At 47.6% G+C, this 14,538-nt stretch overlaps 1 protein-coding gene across 2 annotated transcripts in view; it reads left to right on the plus strand.

Moving 5' to 3' along the window:
* TRPM7 (transient receptor potential cation channel subfamily M member 7) overlaps window positions 1-14,538 on the plus strand; it is a 2,096,104-nt gene that overhangs the window by 1,469,217 nt on the left and 612,349 nt on the right. For both annotated transcript variants that reach the window (XM_085644243.1, XM_085644244.1), the window contains exon 26: window positions 1,297-2,015. In XM_085644243.1, coding sequence (XP_085500369.1) covers window positions 1,297-2,015 — 719 coding nt within the window. The remainder of the gene's footprint in view (window positions 1-1,296; window positions 2,016-14,538) is intronic.

A 14,538-nucleotide genomic window follows, 5' to 3' on the forward strand; every position in this document is an offset into this window, starting at 1 on the left:
TTTGGCCGTAGTCAGTGAAGAGTCAACATAATCACACCTGTTCTCGTGCTAACTGTTTTGGCTTTTTTGCTACATCCTTGTTTGTTGAGACTTTCTCATAACATTAATGTTGGTGAGGAGAGTGAGCATTTTGGGTGCTTTGATAATATATATCCTTTTACACTATTTTTGCTGATAAATTCGTTCTTAGTAAAAGTTCATCTGAATTACTGAAGGTGCTTTCCCCCATTCCATGTTAGTCAAAAAAGTATATATATTTTTTACCCCACTGCTTCACTCATCCAATGACCAAGAGCGGTTGCGCATATGTAATGCTTATTGGGTTTTTGTTTCTATATTAGCAGGACAAAAATAAAAACGTGGGAAGCATCTCTCTTAATTGGTTTTGCAAAAGATGAGAAATCTATGTGTAAGTCTGGTTTTCAAATATGTTTTGTGCCTGGCATCAAAGTATGCACTGCTATGACTCATGGGGATCCTTCTCAAGAATCAGAGCTCATTTTATATTAACGCCACCTATATCTGCCTTTGTAGCATGTGTTCTAGTTGTTGATGTATGTGAAGCACTGCCTTAGTCAGCTCTACATATCCTTCAAAGCATTACTCTCTAGATTCAGATTAAGTGCAAAAAGCTCTCTTTTTGTGGGAAGTGCTGCAAATTTTCTAATTTACACTTCCTCAATTCTCGTGGACCCACCTGATGTCTTTAATAGATGAGGAATCTGCAGAAAGAAGTATCTACTACTAAAACAAGACACGCATCCTTCAGTAATGCTTTTTTTAGTTGCTACTCTGTCTTTGTTCTAGTGGCTACTCTATCTTCATCAAGATCTCTAATCCTTGTCTGGGCATCTCCGATTTAAGGAAGATGCACACAATTAGTTCATCTTTGGAAACCATTTTCTCCTTGCGTGTGTGGAGCATGTAAACTAGCTGGAACTGATTCACCACAGGTGGTGCCCTTAGGACCCACAGTGTCGTATCTGGTGGAGCGTGAATGGATTTGCGTTGGTTCGGCACCAGTGCCACATTGCAAAACGGGACCTGTAAAACAAAAATACAGATCCATTCAAAAACTTGTGGAAGATTCAAAAATCTGAAATCTGTGGGGCTTTCTAAGATCTCCTAAAAATCTTGCTGTAGAAGATTTGTAAGTTCCTTTGAAGTAAATGTGCTAGGTAAGTAGCTTTTTTTAAAGAAATACTTTCAGTATTTGCTATCCAATTAAAATGCTTTTGATTTTTCTTACAGTCTCAAAATATTTATTAATTATTTCTAATCATTTTGTCTACCTAGGGTTGAGCAGATGTGTATTCAAATAAAAGAAGTTGGTGACAGAGTAAACTACATCAAACGTTCATTGCACTCTTTAGATTCTCAAATTGGGCATCTTCAAGATCTGTCTGCCCTTACTGTGGACACCCTGAAAACGTTAACTGCACAGAAGGCTTCAGAAGCTAGTAAGGTCCACAATGAGATTACCCGCGAATTAAGCATTTCAAAACATTTGGGGCAAACTATTGTTGATGATGGCCCCCTGAGGTCTTCCATGAGAAAAAAACAAAGTGTTGGAAATTTCTTTGGATCCCTTCCACAAGGGGGACCTGAAACTAACAATGCATTAATTTTAAATGTTTCACTTCAGAATGAAAGAGATGCCCAAAGTAAAAGGGCTGTAGATGGACTTGTAGAAATCTCCAGCCGTGAAGAAGTGAACATTCCAGAACTTGGTTCCTCAGGCAGTACCTTATTCTCCGGTGATCATGCTGCAACCCAACTTCGACATAGACTGCAGGATATGGAAATGTCAAAATCCCTCTCCAAAACTCAGAAGCTGAGCAGTTCTATTGATTTGATGCAGAGTCCATCCTCTCCAACAGCTAAATTCTTTGTTAGTACTCCCTCTCAGCCTAGTTCCAAACTTCTACGTGAATCTGCAGCGAAGGATGAGGAAACAACTCACACTAAAGCTACTAAAGAAAAAGATAACCTTGTAGAATTTGGAGCATTTGTAGGTGAGTATCTGATGTTTATTTCGTGAAATTTCCTACTGCTATTGTGGGCTTCATACCAACTTGAATGACTAATATCCAGTGTCTGTTAGAAAAGGCTGAGTATCATTGAAAACTATTCAGATATAGTCCCATTTGAAATGGTCAGTATTTGTTTTGCTGGTCTGCTGAGGGGCTGTTGACAAGGGAAACTACTTTTTGTACTGGAATTTACCATTCAACCGCATCAGTGGAAGTGTATGGAAAGTAAACATGTTGAATCTGTTGTGTCTTTTGCTGTAAAAAAGGAAGACGGATAGTATTTTCTTTTTTAAGGTAACAGAAATCTTGAATGTGAGAGGCACGTTTTACTATGTAGTCACATTTGTATTAAAATAAGTGAGTTGAGATTAATGTGATTTGATTGTTGATTTTATCTGACACATCTGTGAAATAACCAGACAACTGTGGCTTCACAAAAAATACCAAAGTGGCACATCCCCAAGGTGGAGGGTCTGTGGTGTGCATTCCGACCAAAAGATCCTGCAGACTGGTTCTGTGTTATAGAAGAGTACTCTTTGAAAATACTGACATTTTCCAACATCAAAGACTAACAATTATGCTGTTGTATGATGGAATATCTGCCGCAAAAACAAAATTGTAAATAAATATAGTTGTCAATATATCTACAACCAAAATAATTACTTACTTAGAATGTAGAGTATAAAGGTATTAATCAGCTAACTATTGTGGTCCAAAATATAGACCAAGTAATTGGAAGTATATATGTTTAATTGTATTTGACGTTATTATAATTCCAACAATTCCCAAACTGATCAAAACAGGCCACACACGGCCAACTTAGAAGAGAGTCTTGAGGAGTATCACCCATAGGAGGGGGATCACAGGTGGGCCACAGTTACCTCCCGTCCCTCCAGTGCTCTCGACCCGACGCCATGGCAGCGAGGGAGCACATGGAGAGTCAGTGGGAGGATGCTCAGCTCTACACCGTGGAGGAATAAGTACAAATGTCAAAGTCATATACGTATCCCACTGAATATCACGAAAAAGCACCAGGTGTGCAAGGTACACTTAGCTGTCAACGTCAAGTAGATTGCAGATTATACCGCCAGGGGGAGTACAACACTGTTCCGCTACTTGTAGGGCAAAGAAGCGTAGGGTATCAGGGTAACAGCTTGTGTTATGAAGGATTAGGAGTGTCGGAATGTTCTGATCTGTTTTCACTTTTACGAGTGGCCTCCAGCATCCGGAGAATGGGATCTGGAGGAATGATCATCAGAATTCTTGCAAGGCGACTGTTGATTGATGCGTTTGAGGAACTCTTCAGCTTGTTGTGGGTTCACAAACACGCTCTGCTTGCCTTGGTGAGTAACCCTCAGGAGCGCCGGATACAGGAGTGCAAAGTCAATTTGTGCCTTACGGAGCTTCTGCTTCACTGTGAGGAACTTACGGCGAGCTTCCTGGACCGCCACAGTGAAGTCAGGATATATGGTGAAGTCCAAGTTTTCTGTTCACGTGTCAGTCGGAGTGCGGTGTCTCGGTCGCGGTAGTTAAGGAGGTGCGCGAATATAAGACGCGGGACGCTGCCCGGAGGAGGATTAGGGCCAAGCGACTGATGAGGAGAGAAGGCGCCCTCCCCAAAGGTATCGCGTAGGAGGCGTTCAATTTAGTCTTCCATACGCCCAGTGATGGTGGACTCCGAAATGCCTATGAAGCGTATGCTATTTCTGCGACTTCTGGCCTCCAAATGTTTGTTTTTAGGGGCTATTACTTTCAGGAGGTTGTCCATCTGCGTCAGTTGTTGCTGCATTTGAGACGTAGTATCTTCCATATCTGAGATCCTTCTTTCTGCCTCTTTAATTTGTTCGTTATGTTTGTCTACCTTCAGCAGAAGGAAATCTAGGCAACTATTCATCGTGTCCATCTTGCTCGACAAAGCTGTGAGACTCTGCTGCATTGCCAGCAATAGCGTTTTCACCTAGTCTCCAGAAGCAGAAGATTGTGCTTGAGTGGGATCCTCAATGGTTTGGGCTTGCTCCTCTACGTTTGAACTGGTAACCGTCTTCCTTACGTCGAAGACAAGTTTGGATTGCCGGCTCTCAGGCTTCCCCATGCCAGCGATTTGAGGTCAATTGGGAATTGCGTTCGGAAGCTTGTCTTGCACACCGTTTAATCGAGGTCGTATATTAAGCAACAAAGATTGTCCCAATGTTATAGCTAGGGAGGGCTGCACCCCCACCGCAGGAGGGATGGAAGTAATAGGAGACAGTTGGTGGTGATATCTAGACTTTTAGCAGAGAGTACTGGGCTGGAGTGGACTCAGCATCACAGCAGAAGTGACAGCGAAGGACCATACCTCAGGTAGAGCAGCAAGTGACAGGCCTGGGTCTCCACCAGAGGGTGTCCGGTATTCTGATATTTAGGCAACTCAGGCGCCTCCAGTGGAATGTAGAGGAGTTATTGCAGGGACATATTTCAGAGTCCGATAGGAGCACGGTTTCCTATGGTGCTCATTATGCCCTGTTGCAGGAGTAGCAGAGAGTGCGCTGCAGATCGCCCAGGGGATCCGACGGTAAAAGGGGGGTGGAAAGGCGGCAATGCTCCAAGGCGGCGGCCCCCCAATGCTAATACTGGACGCAAGCGTCTTCTCCCAGCACCGCTGCACAGTATTTCAATTGGGCTGAGGTAATGGCGTGCCCGCACTTCGTATGGCATCTAATGGGGAGAGGCACCTCCAACCGGGTGGACACCAGGGAAGCCCCAGCCCGCCCCCAAGCCACACCACACAGACTCGGCCGCCATGCGCTCTCACCGTGTGCGCTCGGGTTGCCCCGAGGCGCGCTCTTCGTCGCCCCCTCCACCAAGCGGGTGCCCATACAGCACGGAGGTGAATGTGTTTTGAGCACTCCGATGTGCTGTGGTTCCGGTGCGAAGTGCGGGAGGAGCAGCTCTCTTGTGGCGACGTTAATCAAGTCCCCAGGCTACGGCCCAGCGCCACGTGTGAAGACGGGGACTTGCGTGGCAAATTCAGCCGCAGGGGCACCTCGCAGCCTCACACCCGTCTCCCGCCCCGGCCGAAAATGCACTTTAAAGGGAGTTTCCGATGTCGGAGGAGGCTGAAACTGACACTGGAGCTGGAGGAAATCTTTCCGCACCAGTGGCAGGCGCTTTGGGTTGTTTTCTCCCGGTTTCTGAAGGAGAAATGCAGGATTATGAGGCCAAGCCACCAGAGCCTCACAGTGGAGCGGCCATTACGGTTGTGCGCCACTTAGCGCTCCCCCCCCCTTACCCCGATGTAGGCAGTGGTTGCTACGCCCTCTACTTTCTGATTCCGAAAAATAACAAAGGGTTGCACCCATTTTGGACCTTCAGAACATCAATCTCTTCCTCAAAAAGGAGAAATTCAAGATTACTCACATTGGATCAGGCTTTATCTGTCCTAGACCAAGAAGACTGGCTTGTAGCGTTGGACTTGTAGCATGTGTATTGTCACATCCCCATCCTGCCAGGCCACAGATGTTACCTACAATTCAAGGTAGGCCATGAGCACTTTGAGTTTATCGTGCTGCCTTTTGGCCTTGCCAACTCCCCTTGGGTATTCATCTAGGTGGTGATGATGGTTGCAGCTTATCTGCATAGGTTAGGTATATCAGTCTTCCCCCTACCTTAACGACTGGCTGTTGAAGGCGCCTTGATTCCAGGCTGTCTTCTCCCACCTTCAAACTACGGTGAACCTCTTGCATTTTCTGGGGTGCTCTATAAATGTGCTGAAGTCCTTCTCAAACACTCCCTTTCATGTGAGCAGTTCTGGACAATTTCGGGCATATCCTCCCGAGCAGCGAGTCCAGGATATTCAGACTATGATACCAATATTTCAGTGAGACTGATATCCTAGATTTCGATGAGACGGACTCTGAGGAATTTGGCCTCATGGACTCCTGCATTTTGTTAGTTAAGCATGCCAGGTGGTGCATGTGGGCTCTCCAGTGGGCACAGCATTAGCGAAGTCTCGCCGATGTGGTTCAGATCTCAGAAGGGACTGCGAAAGATCTGCAGTGCTAGTTGATGAACCGCGATTGGGTCAACAACGGACTCTTCTCCCTTACTCAACCAGATCTCATAGTTGTGACAGGTGGTGGAGATCAGGGGGCACTGGTCTCTGGTGGAGTCGGGGCTCCACATAAATTTGTTGGAGCTCCTAGCTAGGTCTCTTTTAATAGTGGGAGATCTTGCTTAGTTCTGTTTTCCTCTGAAGAGAATGCACAATGTCAGCAAGAGTTTCCAAGGCGGCTATCGCGGTGCGACACTTTGCATCGCAAGTCGAGCTCAGGCCTCCAGAATGCCTTTCCTCTCCGACCACTTCTGCCTTGTGTTCTGAAGAAGTTAAAGAATGACCGGGCCCAAGTCATTCTTGTAGCCCTGGACTGGGCACAGAGAGTCTGGTATCCAGAGCTTCTTCAAATGAGCATCCATCCTCCTATCAGGCTACCCCTTCGGGAGGGTCTTCTGTCACATCAGCAGGGGAGGGTCCTCCACCCAAATCTGACAACTTTCCGCCTCCATGCGTGGAGATTGAGCGGCGGCAGTTCATAGTTTTTGATCTTCCTCCCGAAGTATGTAATATTATTTTGGTAGCCAGGCGTCCCACCACTCAGGCAGTATATGCCTGCTGTTGACACACATTTGTAAAATATTGTACAGAAAGGTCTATTGACCCGCTTTCTGCTCCTCTATCTGCTACTCTTCTTTTCATTCTTACCCTTGCCCAGCAGGGCTGTGCTTTGGGTACTCTCAAGGGTTTTCTTTCTGCCTTGTCTGCTTTTTTTGCAGCTGGCAGACCAACCCTCATTATTCAAGTCCCCTATGCAGGTTCTTGGAAGGGCTTGTACATATGTTTCCATCTATGCGCTTTGTCATGCCACATTGGGACTTTAATTTGGTTCTCACATTCACTTATGTATGCTCCTTTTGAGCCTTTATTTAATCGTCCCCTCCAGCTGCTTTCTATCAAGACAATCTTTTTTGGTGGTGATAACATCTGCCCGGAGGGTGAGTGAATTGCAGGCATTATAATGCAAGCTTCCCTAAATGATGACTTTTGTGGACAAAGTGGTGCTTCATTCTTGACAAAAGTGGTCACCCCATTTCATCTGGGTCATTAAATCACACTACTCACCTTCTTTTCTCCCCCGCATCCTCCTAAGGAAGAGGATAGTCTCCATCGTCTGACCCAAAAATAGCATTGTTTTACACTGACTGCACAAAAGAGTTGTGGGTGGATGACCAACACTTTGTGGGTTACGTGGGAGCTAAAAAAAAGTCAGGCAGGGCAGAAACTGACCATTTCTTGCTGGGTCATTCCCTGTATTAATATCTGCTACACCTTGCCTAGAAAGCAGCCCCCTGAGGACTTAAGAACTCATTCCACCATGGAGGAGGGCTGCGACCACATCTTTGGCTCAGGATGTCCGAGCCCTGAACATCTGTCAGGCTGCAACGTGGGTGTCTCTGCAGACGTTTGCCAAGCACTACTGTCTGGACAGTCAGGTCCACACTGACAGGCATTTTGCCCGTTCAGTCCTGCTTGGACGTCTTGGTGTAGAAAATCAGTCTGCAGCCCACTGTCAGGAAGGCATGGCTTGGGTATCTATTCAGAGGTAAGAAATCTGCAGCTAGATGTCTCTATCAGATGAACAAGTTACTTGCCTTCAGTAAAACATTATCTGGTAAAGACCATATCTAGCTGCAGATTCCTTTAGACCCACCCATGCCTCCCTGCGGATTCATTTGATGAGGTTTAGTTAGGGTTGCTCCCTTTTCAGGGCCCTAGTTGTGACCCACAAGTCAGTTTACTTCATCTTGGCTCTGCGCTTCTTTTGTGAAAAAGTACTGACGTCCGCATGCCTGGGTGGAGCCTATATGGGTTACCACGATTTCATAACCAACACTGGCATCACAAGGAGCTAGCTGACGGTGCGCGGGGCTACTGCTCACGCAAATCTTGCCAGATGCAGCCTGACGCCTGAAAATTCAAAGGTAAGGAATCTGTAGCTAGATATTGACTCTTCCAGATAATGCATTACCGAAGGTAAGTAACTTGTTTTTCAAGCTCCAATCTAGCAAATGTGGAGGAAGGGGCATAAATTACAGGGTTAGGGATAATAATCTAACTCCAGTATAACAAACATTGGGGAAGTGCACACATGGGTGGGAGGGTAAGATTTACTTTTCTAACTTCAGTCAGCTAATTTTAAGGCATGTACATTCATTTGGAGAAAGGGATTTACTATTTTAATTAGTCTGACAAACATTGGCTAAATTATATACATTGGGGGTGGCCATATTTACTATTCTAACTCCACTCTAACAAACATTGTGGAACTTGCATACATCGGTGGGAGTGATTCAGAATTACTATTTAAACATTGGTCTAACAGACATTGGGGAAATATGCTGACACTGGAGGGGTCAAACTTAATACACCCAGCTAATCTAAGTACACTTTAGTAAAAAGAAAATTACATTGCAGTGTGTGCTGGGGGCTCTTGGGGCCGCGGACAGGAGTCCGTGCCCACTCTTCTCCGCTGTTCAAGGCCTGACCTGCGGCGGCCTGCCAGGGCTGCAGATCCCCGAACTCTCATGATCCGGTGGCCACGGAAAGAACCGAGGTGCTGCCACAGTTCTGTAGAGGGGATCGGCACCCCAAGCAGAGACCTCTGTGTGGTAGCGCAGAGGTCATTGGCCACAGAGCAGACCATCCCTGAGCTAAAGACAGAGGTTTCAACATTGAAATATGCTCTCATAGATCTCCCCGCGAAGACTGGAGCCCTAGAAGGCAGGGCTGAAGATGCAGAAAGTCGCTCTCGAAGATGAAATCTGTGGTTTGTCGATTTCCCATATAGATCTGAAGGACAGACCCCTGAACTGTTGCTTGAAAATTGGGTTAAGACTATGCTCCCGGAGGCCTCTCTCTCCCCTCTGTTGATGATTGAATGAGCGCATCAGGCCTTGAGACTTCGCCCGACCACCACCCCAGGTTTGCACTACACCTCTTACACTCATTGCTAAAATCCAGAACTATAGAGACATTGCCTGTGTTCTCAGGAAGGTCAGACGGATAGGAGACCCTGTGTTCGGAAATCACACTATCCGCATATTCCCTGACTATACGTGGTTAATACAACAGCAGAGGATGTCCTCAAACTAAAAGTTATCCACGATGTGCGCTCACATTTTTTCTCTACCCCCGAGGCAGTATGGGACTGGCTGAAGGTATGGGGTAGAGGTCGACTCCCGACCTAGAGAGAAATAGACAATCATTCTAGAGATTCTCAGCACTCACGCAGGACAGGCAGGTGAGGAAGACGTAATGGACAGACCTCCTGTTCCTCTCAGTAGGTAGTGGTATAAAAGGATGGCTCCCTAGACTTGGAGCGATTGAACTCGGACGAGGACGGACACCTTCCCTGTATCAATCCAGCGCAACTGCAGACAGAACAGGAGGAAGCCAAGGCCCTGGTAGAGGTGGTGACCCCCTCAAACTCGGACATCAGTATGGGTGATGTCAGAGAAGACACTCCTCAGACTGCCACACCCTGATCTGCCACAGTCCTGCTGCGAACATATGCGTTGTTTATGATGGTGCCATTGAAGGGGAACTATATGGCTAGTGTATATGGGATGAGAGACTGATGGCCTATTTGGTGTATGTGTGTTGAGGGCAGCTAGATGTTTCCTACAGTGTTGGCTCAGGAGGGGCACTGAAAGATTGCGTGGATGGGCTGCCCACAACCCCATCCCTTCCCTGGTTGAGTGTTCTATGTGATTAGGGCAACTGAGTGAATGACTGCGTGAGTGGTGTGGCTGAGGGTGGGGAAGAGCTTTCGTGGCACACCAACTGGTGCACAGCTGGGACTCTTCCTATACCCGATAGGGTATTTCGTTTAGTTGACTGTAGAGTGTATGAGTGGTGTACAGTGCGTTAGTGGTACAATATTTGTATTTGAATCTGAAAAAACCCACGCCGTTTGGACCTGTGAGTTGTTTGTGATTGGTGGTTGATTTAAGCTGTTCTTTGGTTCAAGGTAGGGGTTGGGGGATCGGAAATATGATTGGAGAGGCATGTGTTGTTATTGCAGTGTTTACCCAGAGGGCAGGAGGGATGGGTTAGCTACGTGGATGTTTATGGTGGCAGCATTGGCGGGGTATATATGATGGGATCATACAGAGTACCAGGCTGACTGATTTAAAATTGTAACATGGAATGTACTAGGCCTTAACTCCTTTGTAAAGAGCTACCGTAGGTATGGCATCCACATAGCTATGGTGCAGGAAATAAACTTGACGTAGTCAGAGACTCAAAAGCTTCCTAGGAAATGAAGAGGCCAGATGTTCTCTGCAACCATCTATGCCCGAGGAGCGGAAATTTGGGTCGCCCTGCAGGTCCCATTCAAAGTCCTTGGTTGTGAGGCAGACATAGAGGAGAGGTATGTCTTGGTCCATGCGGAGTTAGACAGTAAAGAAATCTGTCTACTGAATATTTATGCCCCAAATATCGATGTCCGCGATTTTTACCTACACTCGAAGACTTTTCTACTGCTTTATATGGGGATCCCAGTAATGTGGGGATCCCAGTAATGTGGGGATCCCAGTAATGTGGGATGGATATTTCAACTGTGTCCTGGGTGGTACTTTGGACAGACACCACTCGAGAGTCCACACTAAACCGAACATGACAGCTGACACCTGCCTGTAGAACATCTGGGCTATATAGACGTGTGGCACATGATGCACCCGGGGAAGGGGATTACACTTGTTACACCCCTGTGTAGGAAGCTGACTCTGTATATATTATACCAAAGTAAGGTATAGTGTGCACAGAGTTCAGGGAGTCCCCAGAGGTACGGCAAAGGCTAAATTAGGTAGGTACTAACAGCTCTTTGTGGTAGTGTGGGCGAGCAGTTAGGCTTATCCAGAGGGTGTGTTAAGCATTTATTGTATTCACTCAATCAAGGGCTGATTACACACACTCAGAGACAGAATCCAGACCAATTGGGTAAGTATAACAAAAGGTATAGTTATGTTTTATTTTTTGAACAAATCAGGACTTGGCACAGGTAAGTAAAATATACTCTCACATGCAAGACTGTACAAGGAAATACAGCTGTGGTTGAATTTGCATTCGTTACAGGTTGGTATTGGTTTGAAAAGCAGTTTAAATTGCACAGTAATTACTTTTGGAATACCTTAAGATGATATAGTTCAGCTCAACACTGAACATTTTCAGGAACAAACTTGAAACATGGGTTCCTATGGGAGAAAAATGTTAACAGTTTCTCTGTCACTGGTAAGTAAACGACTTGTGGGGAAGTTTTAGGGGTTGGGACCGAGATTCCCCAAGGTCTAAATACGCACTCAAATTGCACCACCAGCAGCACTGGGGTGGCCGGGTGCTGAGTGCAGGGGCTCAACATCAGCTCACTGGCCTTCGTTCAGGGACTGCTTACAAGCAGGCTACTCTGGTGCGGGAGCAAAGCTTCCGGGGTTATGGTCAGCACTGCAGGGACCAACAATTAGCCCAGGAGCTGCACCACCACCAGCAGCACAGGGTCAGCCCAGTGCAGTGTGCCTAGGAGACATCAGGGCCCTGCAGATTCAAAGGAAGACCTCCGGTTCGGTAAATAGGCTGCAGGCTTGAGCAGGGAGACTTCCTGAAGGTGGCCACTGGCTGGAAAGTTACGTTGGGTTCTTTGGGGGAATGCCTTGACACTGTCAGTTGGGCCACCCAAGGCCATGGGGCGTCAGGTGCAGGGCTGTCTTTTGGCGTCTGGTTCTTCTTACTAGCTCCGATTGCGGTTGGGGGGACCCTTCAGATTGAGGGTGCAGGTGTCATCTTGAAGCTTGAGGGAGGTCGGGGATCACCAGATCCCAGGTCAAGGGTCGCTGGCGAGACCTCCTCGTGGTATGGGGTGGCACCTATGTAGGTGCTACTTAGGCATGCTGATGTCAGTTTTTGTCTTTCCGCGGCGTCCAGCATTGATCTTGAGAAGAGCTACCCCTCAGTCAATTTGATTTTTTTAATGCTTTGTCAACTTCTTTTGATGTTGTTTTCCTCTTGGTGTGGCAGGTTGGTCCTCCAAGAAGGTCCGCTTCAAGCCCTGCGGTGCCTGGCATCGACCGATGCTTGACCCGTATCTGGTATGCCTGCGGTGCCTCAAGTGCGACCACGACCCGGAGACATTCTCTGACTGCCACGCCATGGATCCCAATGCATTGTGGGAGTGATCCCTCAAACTCATGGCAGCTCAGCGTGTGACGCTACGACGTACAAGGTTCCGATTGAGGGGAAGGTCCCAGGAGTGGTCGTGGAGCCCAAGATCCTCACCTCACTCCCAGTCGTCCGGACACTGGGGTAAGTCCCGTCTACAAGACAAAATCGTTGAAAAGTTCCTTGAATTCTCCTTGTCCTTGAGCTGATGAGACAAGGGAATGGTGATATTCGAGGCCTGGCTCCGCAGTAGAGACTGCGCCTGGGCTGACTCTGTGCCTCCCTAATTTTCTGGGAGCCGGATCGAACCCAACTGAAGGAGTTTTGTGAGGCAATGCGCCTTATATTTGGGCAACCTGAACCCTCCGGTGCGACTTTGAGCACTAAGGGGTTGGCAGAAGTTCCATCTGGTTCCGCACCCCTGACTTCAGTCAGGTCCATTGATTTGTTCCTGGATCCAGACTGGCGTCGCTCGAACCCACTCCACCTTCCCTGGCGCCGGTCACGTTGCTGGCGCCCACTGGCAGCGCCATTCCCTTTCTGATCACCGACTCGATAAGGTCCTGGACGGGTGTTGCCAGACGCCAGATCTGGTGCCAACTGGAGCCTTACTTCCTAGATCAGACACCGAGTCATCTTCCCTTGAGTTTGAACTCGGGGAGGAGTCGCTAGATCCTGAAGAATACCAGCCATACAAAGAGAACTCTAACATGGACTGGTGTGAGGAACTGTGTGAGTCCAATGGAATGGATACTTTTCCAGATATTGATATGCTTTCTCCCTCTACAGAGTAGGGAGCCTCTTATGTAGTGGTGGTGCGTTGGGCGGCTGAGGTCTTGGACCTTCAGTTACCCTTAGTGGCAGTCCAGTCTAACATCTTGACGGATGTGCTGCAACTGGGATTCTCCACCTCGGAACTGCTACTCCTGTTCAATGAAGCTCTTACTGACATTCTTTTTGGGCCTTGGTCCAACCCCGACACGGGGCTCCTGTGAATCGGACGATTGTCGCCCTTCTCCAGGGAACCCAAATTTCCTCACCCAACAGCGCACACCAGAGAGATTGGTGGTCCAATCCTCAGCAGCCCATGTAAATCCTGGTGCATTCCCTACTGCCTCCCAGAATAGGGAATAGAAAATGTTGGACTCTTTGGGGCACATATTTTTTTCTGCTAGCCTGGCATTGTGGGCTGTAAACAACGCATTACTTTTGGGCCACTATTCCCACGTTCTGTGGGACACAATTGCGCTGGTCCTACCATTGGTCCCTGAGGAGGCCTGTGCTGTGCTTTCTCAGGCTGTTGCTGATGGGAGATATGCAGCGAAGTTCTCTATTCATTGTGGACTTGACACAACAGACTCACTGGGCAGAGCAGTTTCGAAAGTGGCCTTGAGGCGCTACGCCTGGTTGAAGACGACTGGTTTTTCGGGGAATGTCCAAACATCTCTTGGACATGCCCTTTGATGGCACCACTCTCATCATAGATAATGCGGATTAGGAGACGGCGCTTCAAGGACAGTTGGGATACGACCAAGTCCATGGGCTTTTCTATGGCCTACAAAGCAAACACAAGGAGATGATGGACGGAGCGCTGAAACGTTTCAGACACTCACCTCCAGTCACAGATCTGGGTTGAATCCATCATAGCACTTTAGCTCACTTTGCCACCTCAGTTCAGACCCAGCTATATGTAAATCAGTCTTGACCCTGTGCCTCATGGGAACATTCCAGCTCGAACTGCCAAGCCATGTCTTCCCTGAACTGGAAAAAAGCACCCTGGGACCAGTTTCGGGGCAACACCCCTCATCAGCCAGGCTAACTTGAATCCAGTGGCAAAGTGAGCAAGGGACCCACGTCTTGTCATACCCTGCCAACTTAGGGCGAACAAAGCAAACACAAAGAGCTGATGGACGGAGTTGTTGAAATTTTTCAGACACTCATCCCAAGACATTCCTTTCATGGCTGCAGAAGGAGTTTCCAGCCATGCCAATACTCTCCCAGCGCCGCGCATGCTCCCTAGTTTCTACGTGACCCCAGGTATTATACCCACAGACCTAGTGGGTCAGGCAGCCATCGGTCTGGTCAATTCATACCCCCACCCCCCTGCAACATCCAAACCCTCCTAGTTTGCCTTCTTACCAGCATGAACAACCAGCTGGCGGCAGGATTCGCCATCGCCTGCCCCACTGGCAGGCCATAACATTGGACAGGTGGGTTTTGCAAATTGTCTACTTCCTTCCCTTCGTGACAGCCCTTCAT

The sequence above is a fragment of the Triturus cristatus genome, chromosome 3_1 (assembly GCF_964204655.1).
Source record: "Triturus cristatus chromosome 3_1, aTriCri1.1, whole genome shotgun sequence".
In the NCBI taxonomy this organism is placed as follows: domain Eukaryota; kingdom Metazoa; phylum Chordata; class Amphibia; order Caudata; family Salamandridae; genus Triturus; species Triturus cristatus.